General features: G+C 47.2%; 1 protein-coding gene across 9 annotated transcripts in view; it reads left to right on the forward strand.

Moving 5' to 3' along the window:
* The window catches only part of tox (thymocyte selection-associated high mobility group box), a 449,045-nt gene that overhangs the window by 352,514 nt on the left and 68,575 nt on the right, over nucleotides 1-27,956 (forward strand). For 6 of the 9 annotated variants that reach the window (XM_072467723.1, XM_072467717.1, XM_072467722.1 and 3 more), the window contains 2 exons: nucleotides 1,763-1,897; nucleotides 17,231-17,509. The exons of 1 other annotated variant lie outside the window; for it this stretch is intronic. In XM_072467723.1, coding sequence (XP_072323824.1) covers nucleotides 1,763-1,897; nucleotides 17,231-17,509 — 414 coding nt within the window. The remainder of the gene's footprint in view (nucleotides 1-1,762; nucleotides 1,898-17,230; nucleotides 17,510-27,956) is intronic. 2 more of the 9 variants (XM_072467720.1, XM_072467721.1) reach the window with 1 other exon arrangement.

The following is a 27,956-nucleotide window of genomic DNA, read 5'->3' on the forward strand; positions in this document are numbered from 1 at the left end:
CCCCTAACCTCTATCTTGCCACAACCTCAATTTTCTCCCCCACCTCAATCTTTTTGTGATCTCAAAATCGCCCCCGACCTTGATCTCCTGCCTGATCTTGACCTTCTCCGTTTCCTCGCTGTGGTCTAGTTCTGCACGTTTTCCTGCCATGCAGCTATCAGTCAGACCGTCAGTGTGGGAAACCAGATGGAAATAAATTTTCAAAGCATATTCTACTGTTAATTTCAGCAGGATGTCCAGATTTCCCAACTGGAATTCTTCCCTGTAAATATTGCTGCCAAACATCTTTATAGCCCAAATCTTCCAATCAGGATTGAAACCCCGACTTCCGACCCTGATTAGACAGAAAAATACCCACTTATCTTCCTCTGATCTTTCTGAGCAATCTTCCGATGGAGGATGCTGCAGAACTGACTCCGTGCAGCAAACCTAGGAGGGAGAAATGAAGAGAATCCGCACGGAAGCCACTCCCCATTTTTATGTCAATAGCTCCCGTATTCTGGTAAGTAAAGAGATTAAATGTCCCAAAGCTTCTTTGAAAAGCTGCAGAGGGGAGGTAAGTGGGTAAGGGACTGGGGTGGGTGAGGTAAGGTGATGGGTGGGTTAGGAGATAGGGTGGTTAGGGTTTAGGGTAATTAAGGCGTAGAGCGGTTGAGGTAAGGGTGGTAGGGTGCCATGTGGACGAGGTGGTAGAGTGGCAGGTGGGTAGGGTGACAGTGTGACAGATGGGCGAAGTGATAGGGTGTTAGATGGGTAGGGTGGTAGGTGGGGAATGAGTAGATGGGTCAGGAGGGAATTAGGCTGTCTTGGGAGTGTTTCTCAGGTCACGGGTGATGCACGATCAATAACTACTAAAACGAGGTTGTAGTACAACTGAAGGCTTTAATAAGCTAGAAATATTCCCCAGCAGCTCAGGAACAGAATGAGGGCTGCTGGGATGGCACGAGTTCTTATACTTCGCCTATCGGGGCGGAGCTACGATACTCTACAGCCAATGGTAAAACCCCTAGGTTTAACCAATGGTACTTCAGCCTCTCAGGTACCGTAATACCTGATAATACCACAAGGGGATAGTCAGGTCAGGCTAGGAGGCAGTCAGTGTCAGGTTGTGGATGCTAGTGAGATCAGGTTGGGATGGGGATCGTGGAGGGTCATAGGGGAAATTGAAGGTCGGTGGCGGCTGGTCAGCTCAGGTTGAGGGGGAATGAGGGACTCGGGGCAGATGGGCAGTTTGGGGAGTTGGGTGTTAGGGATATAGTCAAGGTGTATTTGGCGGATCAGGGAGATGAAGGCATAGTTGAGGGGGGCTCAGTGAGAGTGATTGCGGGGCGTGGGGGGAAGGTTGTCAGTTGTATAGTATCCATGAATTACGCATGGATTTTTCTGTCTATCATTTCCTGGGTAGCAATATAAGTAAAGAAGTGAGAAACATCTGAAGTCTCTGATTTTAACTCAGAATTGGAGATTTTCACAAGAGGGTCCAGGGAGGAGGGCCCTTCGGAAGTTCAAACTTCTTGGGAAATTCCCACAGAATCCTGATGTTGGGCCTTTGAAAGGGACCCATTGCACATATATTTAGGGATAAGTCTGTTCTCCACCTATTTGGAGAATGGAAGATCTGGGCCAATATAAAGGTGTGCAATTTTGAAGGCAAATTATATAGAACCACTCTAACAGCACACTTCCAAGTATCTTATGTTGTTATGTGCAAACGAATCAATTAACAACCTTGGCCTTTTATTCTGCACCCTTTCTTGTGTAGGCAAATCAACGTAATCATAATGGCCCTAATTTTGACAGTCTCTGTTCGAGGGGAACAGGGTTCCGGCCATCGATCCATCCATCAGCATTTTCAGTGGTGTCTTCACATTGGCGGCCAGGCACCCACCTGTTTCAGGTAGCAGCCTATTTGTTATATGCTAACCAACATCCTATGATGTACATAGGACCCAGATGAAATTTTGAAGTGCAAATAGGAGGAATGGGCCTTGTGGAGGCTCCACTCCTTTCTAAAATAAATTATTAGAATGTATTACTGTTGGCAAAGTTGGCACTTATTGTCCAAGCCCAATTGTTGCATATAGTGGCCTAATACAACTGAGAGGCTGGTTAGGCCAAATCACAGACCAATCAAGAGTCAACCATGTTGTCGTAAAACAGGAACCACATAGGGACCAGGCTAAGTAAAGATGGAAGGTTTCCTGAAGGCATTTTTGAGCCATTTGGGCTTTAATGGCAATCTGAAGCTTCATGGTCACATTACAGGAACTGTCTTTTAATTTCCAGTTTTTAAAAACCAATTTCAAGGACCTAACCTGATTGACCAAGTCAATCTGCTGTCTCACACTTCTAGGTTTGCTATATTTGCTAGCATTTTACCTCTTAGGTTTCTCTAGTGGAAGTGTTTGGGAAAAACAGTTGAAATTTTTAAAGAAATGTACGCGTTAACATTGTTGTAACTTCTCTTTATAAAGCAGCAGCAAATGTTTTAATTTGAGAAATTAATCAGGGCCCATTTCAGCCATTCATATAACAAGAGTAATCCATTTGTTTTAGTCTATTATAATCAATGTTATTGTGTACTGACTTCAACAGCCATCGTTGTTGATCTCCTCTGATGGCTTCGGCTGTATATGCATTGGCCCTTGTAATCCCAATTTGTGCAGGCCTCAATGGTCCCCTGTTGGTCGGGGTATGATTTTATAACAGCACTTGAGACAAGTGCAATTCATTGGAGCAGCTGTTCCGACAGCCCTTGGTACTGGCATGTGGTCTAAGCTAGGCTGTAGGTACAAATTGATAGCCAATAGCTCATTGCTTCTGCAAATCAGCCAGTTTCCAAGTTGAATCGAGAGACAGGTCAGTGTAGGTGACCCTTGAGGTTTGAAAGGGGCCAAAAGTAGGCCATTAGCTCCACCTGGACACACACAAAATACAAATGTCACGTTTCCTGGGTTGGTTTTTGAACAATCACTAGTAGTCGTTTTAAGAACGATTTGTTAGGCCACTCGCCATCTAGTACAAATGAGTGAGGCATGAGCAATGTATGCTGCATGCATCTTGTCATAACCCACACGTGACTTACAAGGTGGCAATGATTAAATTCCCCGTGAGCCCCGCCAAATATGAACTCCCCCGTTAAAAGGTGCAGGGAACACTAAATCGTGTATAGTTATCTTCTATAGAAAGCCAGCCAGTTTGGGTACCAACAGAGGAGAACCGGCTGGGATCTTTCGTACTATGTAAATAGTAGTTATCATAATAAACCTTTATTTCATTTTAACAACTCAGTGTGGGCTCTCTCATGGTCTACAAACCTGGCAACGAGAATAGGATTTCTCATCTAAAATGTCCATATTTAGTGTGGATCTTAGTGTCCTGCTTTGGGGTGTGCGTGTCGTCATCCCAGAAAAGGGCAAGGGTTTGATCTTGCATGACCTCCACAATGGGCAGCCAGGTGTGTCAAAAATGATAACGCACTGCTATGTTTGGTGGTTGAGCCTGGAAGCTGATATTGAATGATCGCCCAACCATGTAGCTCCTGTCAGCTCCTGCCACCGCACCCCTCCACCCTTGGGAATGGCTTGGGCGGCCATGGGCATGGTTGCATGCCGATTTTGCCAATCCGTTTCAGGGTTTGATGTTCCTCCTCCTAATCGATGCTCATTCCAAATGGCTGGAGGTCCACAAGATGGGGCAACCACTTCCAGGGCAACGATTGTGAAGCTGTATTTGTCTTTTTATACCTATGGCATACTTGAGGTGTTAGTCACGGACAATGGCACACCTTTTCTGATGGAAGAGTTCACTGAGTTTTTGAAGACTAACGGGGTACGAAACTTCCGAATTACCCCCGTACCACCTAGCTTCAGACAGGCTAGCGGAAGGGTGGTCCAAACGTTCAAATAGGGGTTGCAGACCACTGTAGTCTTCGGAGTCGATGGACACTAGGCTGACCCGGTTTACCGTACCACCCAGCACGCCGTGACTGGAGCGGCCCGGGATGAGATGCTGATTGGATGGATTCTTCAAACCCGTCTTAGCGTGGTCTTCCTGAAGGTGTGCCACAGTCAGGACCTGCAAGGGCATTGGCCGTTCGACGTCGACCGCCCAGGCACTTTGTACCAGGTGACGCAGTGAATGCCCAAAACTTTGCAGACGTCACTCAGCGGATTTCCGGGACCATCATCTGCCAGACCCGGCCGGTCTCCTAACAAGTGCAAGTTCAAGGTCAAGTAATGCGAAAGCACTCAGATCACATTAGGCCCAGGCGACCCAATTCTTTGTAAAATTTCTTGTGAACAAAATGTTCTTGTCCAGCCGAATCTGATGCCGAAACAGGCCATAGCATAACCCCAAGGGAGTCAAGACGCCAACAGGAGAGAGGCAGTCGGATATGGAGACCCACCCATTGGTGGTGTCCGACGAGGAGACCATAGTACAGCAACCTCCAGCAGAGAATCTGCCTCGGCTGTGTAGTTCATGCAGTCTACATGGGCTTCAGTAATGCATTTGTCAAGATCCCACATGGGGGACTGATCAAAAAGGCAAGAGCCCATGGGATCCAGGACAATTTGTCAAATTGGATTCAAATTGGGCTTAATGGCAAAAGGCAGATGGTGATAGTCAAAGGTTGTTTTTCTGGCTGGAAGCCTGTGTCCATTGTTGTATGGCAGGGATCGGTGCTGTGTCCCTTGCTGTTCATAGTGTGCATTAGTGAGCTTGATGTGAATGTGGGAGGTATGCTCAGTAATTTCACATTGGTAGTGTGTTAAATAGCATGGAGGAAAGTCTTAGATTACAAGAATGATATAGATGGGCTGAACAATGGCAAATGGAATGTAACCCTGAGAAGGGTGAGATGATGCATTTCGGAGGGGCGAGGCTGGATGGCCGGTGGATGATCAGTATTGAATATCACGCCGCTTTCTTTCTGACGATTTGCTGCACTCCTACCAGCAGGGCAGCCACTGAAGTACCTGTAACTTCCATCGACACCCCCCCTCCCCAACCACAACCCTCTCCCTTCTTCATCTGATGTGGAGCTGAGCATCTAAGGAGTCCAATGAGGTGTCCCAGGACCTCATGGTCCTGAGATTCAGCTTGGCCACATCCATATCTTTGGTGAGAAATCTGATACAATGTGAGGGTCTCCAGATGGGTGGGATGAATGGAAATCTACATGAGCAGGAGACCTCAGGGCTTTCCAGTGAAAGTGACAGCAGTCAGGAACCTGAAAGTAACATGTAAGGAGCGAGTTGCGAGTCTTTCACAGCTGCAGTCACGGCAACCTGATCCCGAGGTGACGCAATTCCACCCCAAACCCCCCAATCCAATCCTAGCCACCAAATCGATCCCCACTACCCCCAGGTCACCAGACATACACTCCTCAGCAACCCTGAAAAAACCTGAAAGGCACTTATCTCCTTACTCTCCTCCCCCCCTCCCCCAAAGGCCATGACACCAGGAACCCGTTTATAAATACTTGCACCAAATCACTCCCGTGTGACTCCTGGCTGGGAGGGGAGGTAGAGCATCACCAGCGGCGGCTGAATCGGAACTTCCAGCCCGTTAATCGCATTCAAATGAATGCTTATTAGTGCTTTGCATGTTCCCGCTGTCGCGGGATGAAAATCCTGTTGGCCTGTGGGGCGGGCATAGAAACTGGCGACAGGTCTAAGACCCGGAGAAAGTCCCGATTTTGGGCCGATACGCTATTCTCTGCCCGATCGCGAATCCAGCTTCTCGAAGGCATTACCAGAGAATCTCGCAGCGTAGTATTGAATTAATCCACTACGAAATGTATCTCTTTTGTTAAATGGAGGTGATTTCTGCACTGTTTGGATTTTATTATTCTATGAGAGCATTGATGACATAGGGTGAAATTTTCTGGGCCCGTTTTCCATGGGCGCTAATTCCGTTAGGGGCGCTAACTCTCGCGAGAGAGTCATAACGGGATTTGCGGCAACAAGATCTCGATTTGAAATCAGCCCCCATCGGCGTGACGTAACGTCGGCGAAAATCACTATTGTTTTCCAAAAATTGAAACCACTCATAATGACCACACCGGGTCTCGGAGGTGCGTATAATCTGCAGGAGGTGAGGGACATGGCCAGACAGTGCCCAGGCCCATTTTGGCACTCCTTGGAGGCATGGCCGGTTGGCAGAGCCAGGTGGTGGGGTCAGGGACGGTGCCTCGAAGGAATCCCGTTGCAGGGGGGGGGGGGGGGGGGGGGAGGGGGGGGAGGGGGGGGGGGGCGCTCCCATTTTGTGGGGGTGCGTTGTGCTAGCATGGCAGAAGGCAGGGTGGTGGACACTTGGAATGGGCGATGGGTGATACGATGCTGGTGAGGTTGGGGGGAGGGTGTGAGGAGGCTGGCTCACCTTGATGCCTACGTGGTGTGCAGGGATGATGGTGCGCGGGTGACCCTCTGCGTTGATTGTGTTCCCTTTGTCTGCCGGGGTCCCATTGTCCAGGGGAGGAGCCGGTTGGTGGGAGTGTGAGGGCTGGTGGTAGTGAGGGGGCCTTTAACTTCACTTTGAGATTCAGGTGCCTTTTAAAATTTGCGCCCCAATCACTGAATCCCAGTTTTGCTCCTGAGTTTAGGTCCCCATAGCTGGCTGTGTAGTCCTCGCCAACACTTTGATATTGCTCAGTGAGTTTCACACTGCTTTTCTTGCCTGATCCAGCACTTTTGCAACTTTTGGAAAATACCACCCATAATTCACAGATGGACTTCTGACAAATTTTAGCTTAACAGATAACTGGAATGTAATCTTATAGTTTAAACTATCTTCTTTTTAAGTATTGCAGTGACATTATTATCTGTAGCCACATGCAGAATGTAACTTGACGAACCACCAAATAGTCACTGAACTGTAAACCTTTACTGCTGTCATTGCCAGTACTAAATAGTTAGCAGCGTGTAAATACAGCTTTAGACTGCAGTTACATTAAACTCTGGCAGTGTATGTCAGTAGCCTTGGGGATCACACCCACCACTGCTCTGTGTCAAGTGGTGACAGGCAGGGGTAAATGGGAAGGCTTCAGGGATGCCTCAGTTCTACTGCTGAAAGCTGGCACACTTCCAGACCTGCTTGCTAACACCACATAGGTAGCAGCTGGTAAGTAACATTAATAAACCGTGCCTCAGGGCTACCAACATTGGCTTCCCAGTCTGCCAACTGCTGCACAATGTGCAGTAGTAAAGAACAGCCAGCCAGGCCAGATACAGATACAGCAAAGTAGTAGTTACTAGTTAGAGCCAACACGCAAGTGTTCTGATGTAGATTATACTGAAATGACAGCAACAATAAAACATAGAACATAGAAAATACAGCACAGAACAGGCCCTTCGGCCCACGATGTTGTGCCGAACCTTTGTCCTAGATTAATCATAGATTATCATTGAATCCACAGTGCAGAAGGAGGCCACCCGGCCCCCCGAGTCCGCACCGGCCCCCGGAAAGAGCACCCCACCCAAACTCAACACCTTCACCCAACACCAAGGTCAATTTGGACATTAAGGGCAATTTATCATTGGCCAATTCACCTAACCTGCACATCTTTGGATTGTGGGAGGAAACCGGAGCACCCGGAGGAAACCCACGCAGACACGGGGAGGACGTGCAGACTCCGCACAGTCAGTGACCCAAGCCGGAATCGTACCTGGGACCCTGGAGCTGTGAAGCAATTGTGCTATCCACAATGCTACCGTGCTGCCCTTGAGAACAAATAAATCTACACTATATCATTTAACCGTAATCCATGTACCTATCCAATAGCTGCTTGAAGGTCCCTAATGTTTCCGACTCAACTACTTCCACAGGCAGTGCATTCCATGCCCCCACTACTCTCTGGGTAAAGAACCTACCTCTGATATCCCTCCTATATCTTCCACCTTTCACCTTAAATTTATGTCCCCTTGTAATGGTTTGTTCCACCCGGGGAAAAAGTCTCTGACTGTCTACTCTATCTATTCCCCTGATCATCTTATAAACCTCTATCAAGTCGCCCCTCATCCTTCTCCGTTCTAATGAGAAAAGGCCTAGCACCCTCAACCTTTCCTCGTAAGACCTACTCTCCATTCCAGGCAACATCCTGGTAAATCTTCTTTGCACCTTTTCCAAAGCTTCCACATCCTTCCTAAAATGAGGCGACCAGAACTGTACACAGTACTCCAAATGTGGCCTTACCAAAGTTTTGTACAGCTGCATCATCACCTCACGGCTCTTAAATTCAATCCCTCTGTTAATGAACGCGAGCACACCATAGGCCTTCTTCACAGCTCTATCCACTTGAGTGGCAACTTTCAAAGATGTATGAACATAGACCCCAAGATCTCTCTGCTCCTCCACATTGCCAAGAACTCTACCGTTAACCCTGTATTCCGCATTCATATTTGTCCTTCCAAAATGGACAACCTCACACTTTTCAGGGTTAAACTCCATCTGCCACTTCTCAGCCCAGCTCTGCATCCTATCTATGTCTCTTTGCAGCCGACAACAGCCCTCCTTACTATCCACAACTCCACCAATCTTCGTATCATCTGCAAATTTACTGACCCACCCTTCAACTCCCTCATCCAAGTCATTAATGAAAATCACAAACAGCAGAGGACCCAGAACTGATCCCTGCGGTACGCCACTGGTAACTGGGATCCAGGCTGAATATTTGCCATCCACCACCACTCTCTGACTTCTATCGGTTAGCCAGTTCGTTATCCAACTGGCCAAATTTCCCACTATCCCATGCCTCCTTACTTTGTGCAGAAGCCTACCATGGGGAACTTTATCAAATGCCTTACTAAAATCCATGTACACTACATCCACTGCTTTACCTTCATCCACATGCTTGGTCACCTCCTCAAAGAATTCAATAAGATTTGTAAGGCAAGACCTACCCCTCACAAATCCGTGCTGACTATCCCTAATCAAGCAGTGATAGGTGTTTGTGCAAAAGCGAAGAATGCCTCAGTTTGAAATGAAAATGGTTGTTGTCAAGAATTAGTTAGATCTCTTATCAAAATGATACTCACACATCTTGTCAGTTAGAATAATTCTCTGTAATCTCCAGAAGCACTTCTCAGTTCATGGCACATGTTGGTGGCAAACTTTCCAGTTTTGGTTTAAGCTTCCATCAGAGAACCTATGAAGGTTGATATGACTTTTAAGCTGACAAATAGATATGCTTTCATTCCAAGTTTGTTTCCTAAATAGGTATTTTGGAAGAGTACTGCTGAATACTTTAACTCAGTACAAGAGCATGTTGAAAACACTTGATGCACGTGTCTGTTAATTGCACACACTTAAGTGAGAGTCATAGCATTAGACTGTTTTGTACATGTTGCAAAATTTTCCTGGAGGCCATGAAGAGTCAGTGAAACATCTGCTGGTGTTATGCGATATTAAACAGTTATTTAAACCACTGTGCTTAAAACTTTGCCAATAAACTTGACTTTAGAAGATTAATTTACATAAATGTCATCAAATGCTGTGCACATCTGAGTGTTCTGTAGTGCCCCAGACCCATTGGATCAGTAATAGTCTCTTCCACTCCATTTATCCCAGGTCTTGCTGTCGATCAAGTGGCAATTCAATAATGTTAATACATGACTAGTTTGAACTTGCACATTAAAGAAATGAATTTATAAATTGTACTTTGTCCAGTATACGTGACATAACTCACATCATTTCCTTGAGGTGTTTCAATTGCTATTTTAACCTGAAACCCATTTCAGTAATTTCAGGATACAGGAATAATACATCTTGCAGTGCATGAATTCTTTTTAATTGACATTTTTATTAGTTTGCATTTTATTTGTTCCACAGTAGGAACATCTGTATGTAGTTTTAAAAAATAATTTACGAAAAGGTCTTAGAGGAACTCCAACTGGTTTCATGATCCTGTTGCACAACATTGTAAGCACTGCAGTAATTAGAACAGCATGAAAGATTTGAAAGTAGACTTTAATCTAGGAAAATACAATTACACCTAACATTCTGTCAAGTAACCCAAGCTACTTACTTCAAGAGACACAAAGCAATGTCTTTGTTATAAGAAAAAAGCAAATAAAAATGCAGATAATAGAAATCTGAAGTAAGTCCAGAAACATCAGAAACAATCAATTAGACAGGCAGCACCCATAGAGAGAACAGAGATGTTAACATTTTGAGAGTGTTAGGCAGCATGGTGGCGCAGTGGTTAGCACTGCAGCCTCACGGCGCCAAGGTCCCAGGTTCGATCCCGGCTCTGGGTCACTGTCCGTGTGGAGTTTGCACATTCTCCCCGTGTTTGCGTGGGTTTCGCCTCCACAACCCAAAAATGTGCAAGCTCGCTGGATTGGCCATGCTAAATTGCCCCTTAATTGGAAAAAATGAATTGGGTACTCTAAATTTTTTTTAAAAAACAAAACATTTTGAATGTGGACCCTTCAACAATACTTTGCATTCAGGGATTATTATTTTCATAGCAGCTAGCACAAAAGCCAAACAATTCTTTATGTGGCAAATAGGATCAGAATTTTTTTTTTTCAACTGAATATAAAAAGTAAATTGCAATTTATATACTTGAAAAGTTCTGTAGTGATCTTTAGAAACTTTCTCTGTGTATAATTGTTAATTACTATGAATTGATTATGTTATATGCATTCCTAAATATGAACAGTCATTTTATATCATTGAATTACCATGTTTCTATTTCCCTCCAAACAACCCATTGACCATGATCCTGATATTAATGAGCTCAGAATGAATAATGGAATTAAGTCTTTAAAAGCAAAATAATAGGGATTTACAGGGTCACCATATACAGTACAAAATAATTTAATTTCCTGAAAAAGGGTTGTTTTAAATGTAGAGCTTTATTGCTTTTTGCTCGAAAAACTACAAACAGGATGCAGATGTGTGCAAGAATGGACCCAGACAGTTCACTGTTGAGTCAGCTTGAAGGTCAATACATAAAGCAAGTTAGCCTTTGTTTAATCTGGTCATCTCTTCCTCTAGTTACAACTGAAGCTATATTTGTAATTCAGCTGATTTAAAATAGGTATTATATATTTTGATATGGTACCCCTCTTTTTCTATAGTGCATTTCTAGTTAGCCCAGACAATTTCAGATAATGGCGATCAATTGCTTGTATTATTTTTAAGTTTAGGATGGGCTTTCAATGCTGATGATTAAATATGAATAAAGTTTCACTTTTCACAGTTGTGGTAGCATTCAGGTTAAGTGGCGGAAGTGTATAAATAAACCACTTGCAATGCACAGAAGAAAGTTGAGCATTTGACTCTTACTAACTTTAACCGGGGTCTTTCATGTGTGTTTGATAGATGCAGCTTAAATGGTAATACTTCAGAATGAAAGTTTGCAAAATGTTGAATAGTACTATGAAACTGTCTGCTTAAGGAAGACTTTTATTCAATTTAAATGGCATATGCTGTTATGATCCTTAATGGACAGTGGAATACCACAAACCTGTTGTAAAATTGATTGAAATGGGGCCTTGCTTTTTAATATTCAATGGTCACACTTCTATAATCAATTGTATGAATAAAATATTGCACGAGTCCCAGTAATGGGTATTTTTTAACAATCAATCAGTAGCTTGGGCATGAAAGTAGATCAACGGTTTGCATTCAGAAATCGGAATTACACATTCAACATGTGTAAAGAGCAACAAATTAAAGGTTGTCATTAAAACATTTAGGGCCAGTTAGCTCAGATGGTTAAGAGTGTGGTGTTTATTGGTGATGACCATGCAGGTTCAGGCCCTGTATGGGTGGAAGATATTCTTGGGGCTTCCCTCTACTGTTTGTCTCATTCCAGCATCCTGGATTCAAACTGGAGCTTCTGGCTCCAAGGCAGAGACGCTGCCCACTGCGCCACAAGACTATCTGAGCTCACAAATAGACAAATCACTAAAAAGAGTGATGCAGATTATTAAGGCCATTTTTTAAAAGCAAACAACACTCTGGGGATCATTTCTCGTGGGATAGATTTGAAAAGGAAAGATATTATATTAACTTTGCATCCAATCTTGTACAGACCACACTTGGAGCACTGTGAACTGGGTGTCTCCATATTATAAAAATGACATAGAGACACTGAAGAAGGTGCAAAAAAGATTTATCAGAACAATACCTGAACTGATATTCTTATATTTATACTTATGCGTGTTTCCCTAGAAAATTGAAGACTGAGCTGATAGACATCATTAAGATTATGAAACGGCTTGATAAGACATTTTAATTGGAAAAGGAAAGACTTGCATTTATACAATGCTTTTCATGACTACCAAACATCTGGAAGCACTTTACAGCCAATGAAGTACTTTTTGAAATGTAGTCACTGCTGTAATTTAAGAAACACAGTAGCCAATGTGATAATGACCAGTTAATCTGTATTTTGTGATGGTAATTGAGGGATAGATATTGGCCAGGAAGCCAGGAATAACTCAGCTGCTCTCCTTCAAAATAGTGCCATGGGATCTTTTATATCTACCCATGCAGGTAGATGGGAGCTCGCCGGAACTCCCATTGTAGCGAGAGATCGGGATGCCATTTTTAAATGGGAGAGTCCCGTCCCCCGTCCCCCCCATACCGCTCCCAATCCCGACGCCTGGCAACTCTGGCCCAATTGCGTGTGCACAAAATGTGCAGCTTGGCATCTTGGCAGTGACAAACTGGCACCCTGGCAGTGCCCATGGCTGCTGGCAATGCCACCTGGGCATCCTGGCACTATCAGGGTGCCAGGTTGGCACTGCCAGGGTGCCAGGTTGTCACTGTCAGGGTACCCAGATGGCACCAGCAGTGCCAGGGCACCACACTGCCCAAAGGGCATGCAGCTGGGGGCCTCCGAGCTCCTTGGAGACCCACACGAGTGCCGTTTCCCGTTTGAGGGGAACGGTGCTGAACGGAGCTCACCCAAGATCTCTGAGGCAAAGGGGTTGAATTCCAAAACCTCAGGTACCTCAGGAATCTGTAATTAGACTGACACTTACTAATAAGACTCTCTCTAATATGTAGATTTACTAAAAAGTGATCCTGCCCATTGTGGCCGGGATTCACATTGCAACATCTCGCGAGATTGCGTTGAATCTTTTGAGACGTTGCGAGCCGAGTCGATCCCGGGAGCAAGTCTCCCGGCTTTCAATGGCCATACAGCGCCGCGGCAAGCTGCTTTTCGGTCGCAACGTGGCCTTTGGATCGCGCCCGTAAGCTTTGCCTGTAAGCTACAGCTATTCTAATGCAGTGTTTAAACTAGAGTGGCATAACGGGAAAGAAATTGAACTATATTAGGCCCACTTATTGGGAATGAATGGACTATGAACAGGGTAAATTCATGGCAGCTTTCAAATCTCCAGAATGCTTGCTGCTAGCGGGACGGATATTAATAGATATTTTGTTAATCAATGGATTAGTACCTATTTTAAAACTATCAGAGCATGTAGCACCTTGCTCCGTTCTGTTTTTCTGGGTCTACAGTAGCCTCACCAATGCATTTTAACAGGACTACTTGAGGAAATTGAGAAAAGAAAAATAATGGGCAGGATTCTTCGTCCTGCTGTACCATGGCAGGGGATCTCCATCCCGTCAGCCTGTCAATGAGCCTTCCCATTGTGGGCAGCCCCATGCTGTCAGAAAATCCACAAGCATGGGTGTGCTGCCGGTGCAATGGAGAATCCCGACAGCAGAGAATCCAGCCCAATGTCTTTATTAATTAACTTTAATGCAGAGTCATGAGGAGCACTTTTGCTCCTTTTAATTCCACAGTATTGTGGACCACTACCAATCCAGGTTCCCATTGTTCCAATCATCTTTCCCAAAGGATTTACTTTCAGGCCAGCACTGTGTGTAAACCAGGAAATTTTGTAAAGGCCTTCCAGCAAGCTGCATTGGAATTCTCTACTGGCACCCATAGCACGTCCATTTTATTTAGATGAGGTACATGGCCAATTTATGGTGAGTTTAAACTGATGATTTCAGGCTGGTTTCCAATGCTAGGATAATTTATTCTGTCATATATCCTATATTTTGAATTATTCCCTAGGATCTAGTAATCACATTTATGTCACTAGAAAAGAGGATTATCCATACGCACCAACTGAGTCTCCGAATTCTACTTTTCCTTTAACACTCCTTTAAAGTAATCTCTTTGACCAAGCTTTTTTGCCTCCTATCTTAATGGCCTAGATCATTCGGTCGGTGTCAACCTCGTTATGTATTCTTGGTAGAGAACTCAGTGATCTATTAGAGTAATAAAACACCTGACCCCCAGAGGAAATATGTTTGATTGACGGTTTAGTCTCTAATCTCTGCTGTCAACTTCACAATGTTTGTTCACAGAAGTTAAGTGGTTTAAAGAATTTTCTCAGTTATACCATTATACACTCTGGGGTTCATTAGTGCTAGAAGGTGCAGAGTGGGCCAGTGGGCAGGGAAATGTGATAGCTTGATATTGGGTGCATGAGGGGCCATAGGGGGTTAGGTGGAATGGCAGAGTTTGGCATGGGGGCATGAGGCCCACAGAGGTTGGGTTGAAGAGCAGGGCTTCTTAAAGGGGATATGAGGGGGCTATAGAAAGTGGGTGGAAGAGCATAGCTTAGCAAAGGGTACAAGGGGCCATAGAGTGTGAATGGACAGGCAGAGCTTCAAATAAAGCTCATGTGGGGCCAAAGCGGGTGGGTAGAAGGACAGACCTTGGCATAGGGGACAGATGGGGCCAATGACCTTGGGTGGGGGCATGAGGTGGTATGGATAGGATATGGGGAGTGTTTGGAGATTGAGGCGGGGTGAGACCTATAACTGTTTGTTGAATTTGGCTGGGATGAGCACAAGAGCCTAACTTTCAGGTGTTATTCAATGGACTTCTTAGGCGCTTTTGGTAAAAAAAAACAAGCTTTATTCTAAGAATGTAGTTAACATTTGTATAATCACACAAAGCAAGAACTTTTATCAATTACAAACACAAAGACCCCACACAGCAACAGTAATGTATGTATAACCCTTAATGAATTCGCCCTTAACAGTTCCAATTCAATAACAAAATCCAAGTAAAACCAGAAACCCCTTTTCAAAGGTGTGGCCCAGCACACGGCATTCTCACTGGTATAAGACTTGTTATTGATACTCTGTTCCCCTTTTCAAACAGCAGATTTGAATTCCCTCCAGAAAACAATTATCTCTTTTAAGTTACCAAGCAGTCTGGAAACAGCTTTTAAAATGAAGATAGAGAGACACTTGTTTCAACCTGTGCAGTTCAAACATAAAAACTCACAGAGCCACAGCCCAGCTCCACCCACACAAATAAATGACATCACTAAAGCTATACGATAAGACAAAAACCTTTCTTAAAGGGACACTCCCAGGACAGAGAGGTCAAGAATGGGGGGGACTTTACGCTTTTATTTTAATTGGGACAAAGTTCCATGGCACCATGCTGGGCCATTTAAACAGCCCACCTCCGCATTTGGCTTCCCTACAAACTACTAAAACTCTAGGATATTGTGAGGCTCTATATAAAGACAAGGGGCGGGATTCACCGTTGTCCGACACCGATATCGTAATCGGCGATCGGGCGAAGAATCCATTCCGGCACCCAAATCGGGGGAAGCGCCGGTTTTCGAGTCTCCACCCACTCCAAAATGGAGTAATCGTGTTGCGTGCCGCACGCTATTGCAACGTCATTGGCGCATCATCGGCAGGCTCTCCCGTGACACTCCGCCCCCGATGGGCCGTGTTCCCGACCACGCAGTTAATGAGTGGTCTGAGCGGTCGGGAACAAGGCATGGCGGCTGCGGACTGTGTCCAGCACCACCACACTCGGCCGGGGTCCGTGCAGCTGGCTGGGGGGCTTCCACGAGGGCTGGTGGGACTGTTGGGGGATGGCCAGGGGGTGCCCTGTAGGGTTGCGGATGGCTGGTCGGGTCTGCGCACGGCCACGCCATGTTGTACAGTGCGACTGCTGCAGGTTGTCTCCGTGTGCATGGCCATGGACCCTGCAATTCTCCGGCCGTTTCTGGCCCGGGAGCCGGGAGTTTCACCCGGCGCTGCTGCTAGCCCCTCACCAGTCCCAGAATCGGTGAGGGTTTGGCGCTGATTTTGGTGTCGTAAAATGCCCGCGAACCCTCCGTTTCAGCCGGCACTTAGCCGCTGAAACGGATAATCCAGCCCAAGGTTCCTTCTTTCTGTATTCCTGCATCTTCCAAATGAGCAATGGGTTGGCAGCAATGCCAGTTGAAGTAGACAACCGTTTTACACAAGGGTAGATAACTAAGCAACTAGAAAATCATATTTTTTAAACCGTGAATTTCATCATACAAGGTGGGCTTGGAGTTTGAAGGCATGGGAGGCTTGAATTTAACAGCATTACCGATACAGTCAGTAACACATGAGGCCAGCTTAGAATTATTACTGAGGCCAATAGCATTGGTTTATAGCTGAGATGATGATCACTGTTGAAACAGCTTCCACATGACCCTTTAAGTTACTTTGTCTGCTTCCATTTGGAAGACTGAAATTATAATGGAGCCACTGTTGTGCAGTTACTGTTTGATAGTGCACTTACTTGATCACAATAGATATGAGTATATCCTATTTCTGAATTAAGTAATCACGTAGACATCTTGGTGTCTGAAATATTTATAAATATTGTGAGATGAGTCTAACCTGTGTTTTACTAAAGCTTTTCTAAAGTTCACAAATAAAATTTACTGTGGCTATCTCATTGTAGATCTTGCAAACAAAAGGCCAGAGCAAAAATATCTTCCAATTTCTGGATTTGTGAACTCTGGTGTTAAAAATATGTGCAATGGAAAATATTACCTGAGGCAACAGATTGCAGTTTTCTGAGGTGGCAATCAACATAGTATGTGAACTAACTGTTTAGTGCGCTGCACAATATGCAGTAAGGTTGCTTATACTGTACTGAAAATGGCCTGTTCACATTTAGCATTTTAGTCTCTCATTGCTTCGAATTAAAATGCACTTTACACATAAACTAATTCCTTGGTCAGGAGATAGTTGCAGGAGTGGCTTCTTTTCAATGTGTAATTTTGTACCGACTTTCAGTTAAATGTATTTTCATAATGTATTTAGGAGTATTGACAACACTGGTGAGACTAATCTGATCATAGTATAATCAAAGCCATCAATCTCAGTGTACAAATGTGTGTTTTTCTTCAGTACATTTTATTTATTATTTCCCCGCCACCATCATTTTCTTTTCCAGATGCATGATCTGGGAAACACAGAAACTACTCATTACAGTGCTCACCCACAGATGTCAATTATGAGATCTGCTATCCGATCTACAGACATCAGACACCTGGGAGCAATGCAACGTGGTCAGCTGACCACTATAAACCAGTCACAACTCAGTGCACAACTTGGTCTTAACATGGGAGGAAATGCTGTCCAACACAGCTCACCATCCCCACCAGGAAGCAAGTCTGCTACTCCATCACCATCCAGCTCAGTCCATGAAGATGAAACCGATGAGACATCCAAGGTGTGTAAAGTTGTGTTATGCAAAGCTTCCAATGCAATGACTTGGAGGAGTTACTGAGCCAGACAGTGTAAGGCAACAGAACATGATAGAGAACTGTCATTAATCCAAGGTCATTAACTCAGAGGCCATGGGAATAGTGCAAAAAGATGGAGGTAGAAGATCAACCATGATTTCAGTGAATGACAGAACAGACTCTAAGGGCTGAATGGCCTACCTCTGCTCATCTTATGTTCTAAAGCAATTTGTTAATCAACTATTCATGTTAATCTAGCTCCCTGGAGTTTTATCACAGCTCCAAGTCCTTTCCAAATATGTCATTAACACTCAATGTTTGAACAAACCTATCTAAATTGATAAGAAAATAAGCAATCCCCCCTCCCCAGGAATAATATAAAGTGAATTTAAAAAGTTCAAAACCATGTGATTTTAAATAAACGCTGACAGTGGAATACCTTTCAGAAAATATATGACTACAGTACTGAACTATTCATTACTTTAGTGTTGTCTACCTGGCTATGATGCTGTTAGAATTTATTCCACACTTTATGTTGTCAGGCATACGGGTTGGATTCTCCGCCCGCCACATTTCTGCCCTGACCCGCCGGCAGGATTCGACATTACGCGGCCGATCAATGGGGTTTCCCATTGTGGGGCAGCTCCACGCCGCCGGGAAACCCCCGGGCGCTGGCAAAATGGAGAATGATGCCGACGGAGAATCCCGCCCATGATATGAACCCAAATGTTGAAACGTTTGAATCTAAATGTTTTAAATAAATTTACTAAATTTAAATAATGGTTTTCAGAAAAAAAAAATCTTTTATATTGTGTGAATTTTTAAGAGGAATTATGGATAGTTATAGTGCATTTTAATCTGCAGCATACTTTGTTAAAGTCCAGTGAGGAATTGAAAAGCACAGTCACAGGGTGAGAAATGGGAAAAAAATTAATTTCTGAACATGGGCAACCGTACGAGGAAATAATTACCCAATGTACTTCCTGAAAGCTTTCTGAATGTTAACACCCTGATGAAATTAAGTTTATATTTAATCTACTAAACCAGACTTGGGAATCCTGGGTTTGATCTCAAGATTTCTGGTCGACCATAGCAATGCCATACGATTAATCCTAGAGAGAGAAAATAGGCTTTTACAACTTCCAGTGTGTGGAGAAAACAAATCTAATTATTCTGAGCAACGATCACAATGAAGCCCAACTTCTCAAGCTTAAGGAAAGTCAGTCCACATATGAAAAGGCCAGGGCGCATGGACACAGCAATCAGAAAGGAATAACTGTTGAGGCCCAGAACTGCTGAATTTATCGAACAAATATCTTCTATTTGTTCTCTCCTTTTGACGAGCATTTCTTTTTAAATAAGGTTTGGGTGACTCAATGATTGATTCCAATATGGAAAGAAAATAGCCGAGAAAATATGGGGGGCGGCGTGGTTGGTTGGGGCTTTCCTTGCTGCCCTTGTAGCTATAGTGTGAGAGTGGAAGAACCATCAGGAAAATGGAGTAACACACCGAGAATGACATTTCGCACCATTTTTCTGAGACTTCTGTTGCTCCCCATGCATAATTGTGGTAGAGGACTATGAAGCCCTTCAGAAAGTGTGTGCCAATCATTTATTTTACATTTGTATTCATTAAGGTGCTTGGAAATTGAATTTTTCTCATTTCAGGCAGCCAGTGTCAGCATTAAGAACTTTCAACTTCAGCTGTAAAATATCGAATTGACCATCATTAGTGTATGATCGGCAGCCTAAAATAAAAGCTGTCAGTTTTACACTCTTGTTGAAGTTGAAAATCTTCCACATTGAGTGGAATTCAATCAAATCCAGTGGTGGGTTTGGAGGCTGTTTGGAGGCGGGAGACATTTAATCAAGCAGAATGGTGTTGGGTATGGATCCCAGTGCCTCGCCCGGTCCCCCTGATTAAGCACGGGAATAAAGGCTCATGAACAGCATTCCCATCCAGATGTTAATTGAGACCCTTAAGTGGGAAATTAATGTCCACATAATGGCTTCATCCTTCCACCACTGGTATTCATCTGCTGGCTGGCTGGGGACTCACCATGCGGTGAGGCCGAAAGGAAAACCCTGTCAAATTTCCATGGAAAGTCCAACCTTCAGTGTAAGATTGGCAGACCTGGCATCAGGCAAAATGGGGCCTGTCCAACTTCCACCTCCCCATTCTAGCCAGTGACTCCCCCATAACCCCATCCCGCCCTCACTCACCTGTGGCTTGTGTCCCTGTGCAATCCCAGACCTCAGGTGAGTGCAGCACCGGCAGCAGCCACTGCTCCCAGCGGTGCTGACGGCAATGGAGAACTGCTGGCCTCTGATTGGTCGGCATTTCAGAGAAATCTTTCTCTGAGATTTCCACTTCTAAGGTCCTGAATTAAGGGGAAGGCTCACTGCTGGCCAATTAAATGTCTGAGAGGCATTTAATTCTGGCGGACCTTCCCCAACAGAGATTCCGGAGTTCCTGCCAGTTCTCCAGTCAGCGCTATACCCCTGTTGCCAACATTTAATTCCACCCATAGTCACCATCTTCCAAATTAGTCTGTATTTAAATTTAGGTTCCAAAATGTGCAAAGCTTCAGAATTGTCAAACGGACCATTCCACTTAACGCCTCAATGATGACATATTATCAAGTGTATAGTCACTTAAACTTGAAAATAAAACCAATTCTGAGACATGAAAATTAAGAGCAAGAGGAGGCCATTTGGCCCCTCGAGCTTATTTGATAAGATCATGGCTTATTTGATGTGGTCTCGAATCCACTTTCCTGCCTTCCCCACATATCACCTGACTCCTTTGTCAATCAAAAATCTATCTAAAAGCCCAAGAATTAGGTTACTCAGTACAAACGAAATGTACCTTAATGGAAGCTCTGCACTAAGAGAAACTAGCAAACCTATGAAGTGGAACTAAGATGATGCAGCTCAACAAAAGATGCAGATCACAAATGGTATAATTCCATCTCCCTGGGCTGGAGAATTAAGTAGCACACAGAAATGGAAGTGAAGACGAACAAAAGAAAATGATTCCAGATTAAGGCAGGATGGTTAGAGTTGGGGATTAATTGCATCCAATTAAATCCCAATGTATCAATTGTGGAATTATTTGCAATTAAATAATTATTTGGTTTGCGTATGTTTAAAATTTGAGATAGAAGGCTGTTTGCTGATTTAATTTGTGTTTTAACCAGTATTAGCTTTCATGAACCATATATCATGGGCACGATTCTCTGGCCTGATTGCGCTCAAGCGAGAGCGTAATGAGGCCGGTGAATAGCAGGAGAGGCCAAAAACGAGAACCGCGCTGGATGCCAAACAGTTTGCGATGGAACCAGCCCGTCCCTGTAGGCGAGATCGCGCCGTAGCGTGGCACAAAACCAATTATCACCACTTAAGCCCCATTTCCACTGCTGTTTGTCAGTCTCACACCCTCTCCAATTTCCTTATTGGACGGTATGGATGGTATTTTGAACCCCGTAGAACAGGCCCTAGTGGTGCTGCTGCTAGGCTTGGCGGCCAGATGCTGGGGACGGCAGCAGCAGAACCTGCAGAGGCCCATGGCGGTGGCCCATGTGCAGGGCCCCGCCCCACACCCTGAGGACTCGGCCGCCCATCAGGCTAGGGAGGGACCCAGAGGGGGAGTCCCGCGATGGCCCAGGGTGTACAGGTGTCACTGGTCGTTCGAGCAGATGACGGCAGCGCGTGCCGCAGGAGGCTCCGCCGCAACAAGGAAACGGTGCAGCATCTGTGCCATCTCCTCGCGGACTTGGCAACATGTGGAGAAGGAGGACACCCACTCTCTGCGGCCGTCAGGGTCACCGCAACCCTGATCCTTTACACTTCGGGATAATTCCAAGGCTTGAGCGGGGGCCTGTGTGACATCTCACAGGCCACAGCTGTGTCTGACCAGTCACGGATGCCCTGTTTGCCGGGGAGGAAAGCTATATAAACTTTGACATGGACCAAGCCCAACAAGGTGCCCAGGCAGCAGGTTTCTCCGGGATGGCCCAGGTCCAGGGGCTGATATATTGTACGCATGTGGCCTTACATACACCAGGCCAGCTGGGAGTGCCCTACATTAATCGGAAGGAGTTCCACTCCCTGAACATACAGCTGGTGTGTGACCATAACATGCAGATCATGCACGTGTGTGCACGCTTCTCTCAATCTCTGCCTTCGCCTTAGCCAGCCTACCTGCTGAGTTCGCCACACCCTTACCCCCTCAGTCCCTTCCTACCCCCCATCTCAGTTATCCTGAACATGCTTTGTCTTCCTTGCACTACTGCTACATCTAGTTGTACCTCCAGAATGCACACAAGGGGTGGAGGCAGCTAGCTGCTTACCATGTCCCGTGGCCTTCGATGCCCCTGGTGGGCGTGCTCTGGGGCCGGAGGTCCCCGGTGCACTTGTCGGCGACACATGCACAGCCGTACCACCCTGTCCCGTGTGCTGATTGCGAGACGTGGCCTCATCAGAGGGGTGGAATTCGGGGGAACGGGTGGCCACCATCCCCACTCCATAGGACGGGTCCGGGTTGGCATCAAGTACCCCCTGCTCCCACTCAGTGTCCATAGGGGCGTGGGGTTAACATTGGGATGGAGGAGCAGCTGATTCGAGCCCCGGCTGCCCCTGCCAGCCCTGGCGGCTCCCCAATGCCTGCACCACGGTGTCAACGCACTCGGCGATGCTCGTCAGTGACTGGTAAATGCTCTGCAGTGCCTAGGCAATGCCTACCTGCGACTCGGACAAGTTCCGCAGTGCCTCGACTATTTCCAAGCAAGATTGGGACATGTCCCACACCACCTCATCAAGGTCAGCCTGGGTCTGGTACTGGGCCACATCCCCCAGCAAGGCAGACATTCTGCCGAAGCCCTCAGCCATGGCCGTCACCGACTGCACCACACCGTGGACACCTCCACTTCGCTGCTGACATTGTGCACGATGCTCTCGGCTGCGGTCATCACCCAGTGTTGGCCTCAGTGCCACGCATTGCTGTTGACATCTCCTGCACCCGTAGCCTCTTTGACTCCTCCAATCGGCTATGGACCTGCTGGAGTATCACTGACATCTCCCTCTGAATGTCCCGGCCGCTCCCTAACGTTTCCATTGGCTCAGCATCTGGCTGGGACCCAGCTGGGTCCTGGGATCCAGCAGACCTCCTATTGCTATCTCGCCTGGGGGTTCCTGCCTCCACCTGATGTACATCAGCAGCTGTGTGGTGCTCATTGATTGTGCCCCAGAAGCCTGATCACTGACGCTGCCCATCGTGGTGTGTGTCTCTGTACTGGTGGAGGGAGCTGTGACGCGTCGATTGTGGCACCCTCGGAGCTCACCTCTGAGGTGGTCTCATGGGAGGCTGGGGAGGGGCCACGCCGGATGAGTCATCACCGTCGGCTGGAGGACCTGCAAGAGAATGGAGATGTGGTCAGTGGGAGGGATGGGTCAGTCTGTATGGCAATAACAACTCACATTTGACAGGTCTGCCAGGTGGGGCCCCGGTGGTTCGTCACCTCTGTGGCATGCGCCAACCTCTGCATTGGTGACCTCTCTGTCCTCGACCACCCCCGTCACCTCCAAGGCCTGTTCCTCAAAGGTCGTGTGGATTCTTATATCCGGCACTCCTTCGCCAGTCTGGGCCCTCTCCCGGCGATTATGGGAAAGCTTTTCCTGTCGCGACACAGAGAGGGCATCATTAGCTGCACACATGGTTCACAGTGGTGAAGGAAGGGTTGGGGGGGGTGCTTAAGGGACAGAGGGGTAAAGGGAGGGTTGGGGGCCATATGAACGGTTGGGAGGTGAATGCTCACTTGGGGGTGGGGGTAGGCGTTGGTTGGCGTCAACTCACCCTTGCTGCCCGATGTAGGTTGTTGACCATTGTGCAGAACTAGAGGCCAGTCCTGGTCACGCTTCCCGTGCTGATGGCTGCTGCCACTTCATCCCAGGTAGCACTGGCTGCCCTGTAGCACACCCTCCAGGACCCTTGGGGAAACAGCGTTTTGTGAAGGCCATGAAGAATCCAGCACGAGTTGAAGGATAGAAAGAAATAACATTTATTTACAATAACATATATATACAACAGCAGCAGCAACTCCTTGCTGCTCACTCTCCTCTAGCCAGTTCCAAACTGGCCAACTTTATTTATGCAGGGAATTTGCTAATGATTTCTCCGCCCCCCTCATTGGGGAAGCTCATACTCACAAAGGAATGTGGGATTGTCATTAGTCCCCAGCCAGTGGAAAGCAGACAGGTTATAACATCCCTCCCCCCCAAAGTCCAAGGAATGCACCAAAGACCCTGGCGACTGGCGAAGGAGGGTGTCGAACTCGTTTTGCCGCAGGCCGGACACCATTTGCACGAGGCGCTGGATCGGGCGGCGTGTAACGAGATGGAGAACTGCGCTTCTGGGATGAACTGCGTAACGGTTGTACATCCACAGCCCGTGGGCCCGAGGATTCTCCCTCTTAGGCGTCCTGTGTCTCCATCTCGGAGTCGGAGTCCGCTGCCTCCGTCATCTCCGCGTCCCTATCTCCACGCGGTTCTGCAACGACCTGTGCAGGCTTTGAGTGCAGCACCAGAGGAAGATTGTGAGGAATACTTTCCATTGTGTCTGGTCTCTGTGGCTGTAGAAATGAGCTCCGGGGGTGGGGAATCTTTGGAAGAGATCGTCTTCTGGACCGAACGTGGTCTGCATGTTTGCGCTGGAGACGACCCTGGGCTTGCACCTGGTAAGAGATGGGGCACGTTTTGCGAAAAATTACGCCAGGGACCCACTGGGCACCACCAGCAAAATTCCGAATGAACACTGGGTCACCGGGCGCAAACTGCTGAATCGGCCGATGCCGAGACAAACCATGTCCCTGCCGTTCTTGTGTGCGGCTTACTTTTGCGCCAATGTCCGGGAAAACCATGCTAAGGCGAGTGCGAAGTCTCCCGGCCCATTAGGAGTTCCGCGGGTGCTACCCCAGTCACCGCATGTGGGGTGGTCCTATATGATAACAAAAAACGAGACAGTCTCATGTCCATCGACCCGGAAGACTGCTTCTTTAGGCCTTGTTTGAATGTCTGCACTGCGCGCTCCGCCAACCCATTTGAAGCCGGGTGGTATGGGGCGGTGCGGATACAGCGTATGCCGTTCATCTTCATTAACCTCGCAATCTCCTCACTTGTGAACGGAGTGCCATTGTCCGTGACCAGCACCTCGGGGTGGCCATGCGTACTGAAAGACAAACGCATCTTCTCGATTGTTGCGCAGGACGTTGTGCCTACCATCTTATGCACCTCGAACCATTTAGACTGCGCATCGATTAATAGAAGGAACATGGATCCTTGAAAAGGGCCGGCAAACATTCGCATGCAAGTACACCCAGGGCTGCCCTGGCCATTCCCAGTGATGTTGGGGCGTGGCCGGCGGAAGCTTCTGATGCTCCTGGCAAATGGAGCAGTTTTGGCCCACCTTCTCAATGTTGGTGTCGAGGCCTAGCCACCAGACAGAACTCCGGGTCAACATTTTCATTTTGGTCACACCCGGATGCCCATTGTGCAAGTCTCTTAGTATCAGCTCCTGTCCTTTTTCCGGGACAATCACACGCATCCCCCACAAGAGGATACCGTCTTCCACGCTAAATTCTGACAGCTTGGAGGAAAATGCCTGGGAGCTGCCTATGCTGCCCACCATGCAGGACTATGTGCTGAACCTTTGACAGGACTGGCTCCGTCTGGGTCCACTCACGGATCTGTGATGCCGTGACAGGTAAGGTGTCCATAAAACTTACGGTTGCAACCACCCCACCGGTCGTGGGGGTCGACATGGGGCCGGTCGATAAAGGCAATCGGCTCAGTGCGTCGGCATTTGCTATCTGGGTTCCTGGTTTGTGCTCCAGAGAATACTCATAAGCAGCGAGCAACAAAGCCCAGCGCTGGATCCGTGCGGAAGCAATGGGCGGTATTGGCTTATCCTCTCGGAAAAGTCCCAACAGAGGCTTATGATCAGTCACGATAGTGAAGTGGCGGCCATACATGTACTGGTGGAAGCGTTTCACCGCAAAGACCACCGCCAGGCTCTCCTTCTCGATCTGCGCGTATTTCTTTTCCGTTGCAGTCAATGTGCGGGAGGCGAAAGCTATCAGCCGCTCGGCCCCTTCTCCATCTTGTGGGACAGGAAGGCCCCAATACCATACAGGGATGCATCACATGTAATGAGCAAAGGCTTTCCAGGATCATAGTGGGTTCGTAACCCAGACGATGACAACTGCTGTTTTACCCGCTGGAAAGCGGTTTCTTGCGGCTGACCCCAAACCCAGGTCTTTAGCAGAAGGTGCAACGGGGCCAGTGTAGTTGCCAGATTGGGGAGGAACTTCTCGTAATAGTTGACGAGGCCGAGAAAAGAACGAAGATGCGAAGAGTCAGTCGGGGTGGGGGCCTGTTGAATTGAGCGCACCTTCTTTGCGACGGGGTGCAAACCTTTGCGGTTCACCCGATAACCCAGGTAGACTACTTCCTTCGCCTGAAAGACGCACTTTGTGCGACGTAAACGGACTCCAGCCTCTGAAAAGCGTCTAAGGACAGCCTCCAAATTTTCCAAATGTTCCTGCTCCGACGTCCCTGTAATCAAAACGTTGTCTAAGTAGACAGCGACACGCGGTAAACCTCTCAAAATGCCCTCCATGACACGTTGAAAAATAGCACAGGCAGAGGATATCCCAAAGGGCAACCGTGTATATTCATATAGGCCCCGGTGTGTATTAATCGTTACATATGACCAGGAGGCAGGGTCCAGCTCCAACTGTAGGTAGGCGTGACTCATATCTAATTTTGTGAACGAGAGTCCGCCTGCAAGCTTCGCGTAGAGATCCTCTATGCGAGGCATTGGATATCAGTCGAGCCGGGAATCCGTATTCGCGGTAAGTTTATAGTCGCCTCACAAGTGAACTGTGGCATCTGGCTTCATTACAGGTACAATTGGTACTGCCCAGTCAGCGTAACGGATGGGCCTGATAATACCCAACGTCTCCAAACGAGTGAGCTCCCCTTCTACCTTCTCGAGCAAGGCATAAGGCGCTCCCGGAAATAGCGAGGTGTGGCTCCTGGTTCGATTTGGATACGGGCTACGGCCCCTTTTATTTTCCCCAAACTGGGCTGGAATACATCTGGGTACCATCCTAGCACCTCAGTCAACTCTCCAGAAACTGTTTGGAGGATTTGCTGCCACTTCAGCCTCAAATGGCGCAACCAGTCCCGACCCAACAGGCCACGCACCACGATAAGTGGGAAATGCCCCTCCTGGCGTCCATAAACAACAGGAGTCATCATAGTTCCTGCAATGTCCAATGGTTCCCCCGTATAGGTGGCCAACCTGGCCTGTGTGTCGGTTATTGTAAGGGCCTGGATACCCTGCTTGATGCGGTCGAATGTCCTCTGGGCGATCATGGAGACCGCTGTGACAGTGTCCAACTCCATCTCAAGCGGGTGACCATTGACCCGTACTGTCACCTTAATGGGGGCCACACGGGGAGCTGCTACACAATGCAGCTGCAGGCAGTCGTCCTCCGTCTCCACGTCCTCGGGAGTAGTTGCCGCAGGTTCATCTACATGGAAGGTACGGCCCTTGGGCTGGCCCCAGTTTCGGTCGGAACGACGGTGCATCTGGTGCCCCAAGGACCGGCGTCCGCGACGGGGTCGGCGCCCACAATTCTGACACGGACAGGGCTCCTCATCCATTGGTTCTGGAGAAGGCTGCCTTCGGGGCGGAATGTCCGACGGCCACTGGCGTCGATCCGGACGTTGCCTCGTCCAAGGTACCGCAGGGGTGCGGGGGAACGCTTTTGGATGGAAGGGGTTGCGCCCCAAGGCATGCACCTCCATTCCCTGTAGCTCCTGCACTCCCCGTTCTGCGCTCTCTCGTGACAATACTATTTGAATGGCCTGCTGAAAAGTCAATGTTGGTTCAGCTAACAACTTTCTCAGGGTGGCCGCATTGTTAATACCGCAAACTAAATGGTCGCGTAACATTTCTGACAAGCTCTCACCATCGTCACAGTACTCCGCAGTCCAGCGTAGCCTGGATAGAAAATCGGCAAGGGATTCTCCTGGGGTACTCTCAGCGGTATTAAACCAGTAACACTGGACTATCGTGGATGGGGTTGGGTTAAAATGTTGCCCCACTAAGTTCACAAGTTCATCAAACATTTTGCTGTCCGACACAGCTGGGTACGTAAGGCTCCTAATCACCCCAAACATATGCGGGCCGCAGGCGGTGAGTAATATGACCACCTGGCGCTCGTTTTTGGTGATGTTGTTTGCCCGGAAATAGTAACGCATCCGTCGTGTGTACTGGTTCCAGCTTTCCAGCGCAGCATCAAAAACATCCAAACGTCCGTACAGAGGCATGGTGTAATAGAAAACAACTTCCAACCTGTATCCAACAAA

Source organism: Scyliorhinus torazame, chromosome 11 (assembly GCF_047496885.1).
Source record: "Scyliorhinus torazame isolate Kashiwa2021f chromosome 11, sScyTor2.1, whole genome shotgun sequence".
NCBI classification, from domain to species: Eukaryota; Metazoa; Chordata; class Chondrichthyes; order Carcharhiniformes; family Scyliorhinidae; genus Scyliorhinus; species Scyliorhinus torazame.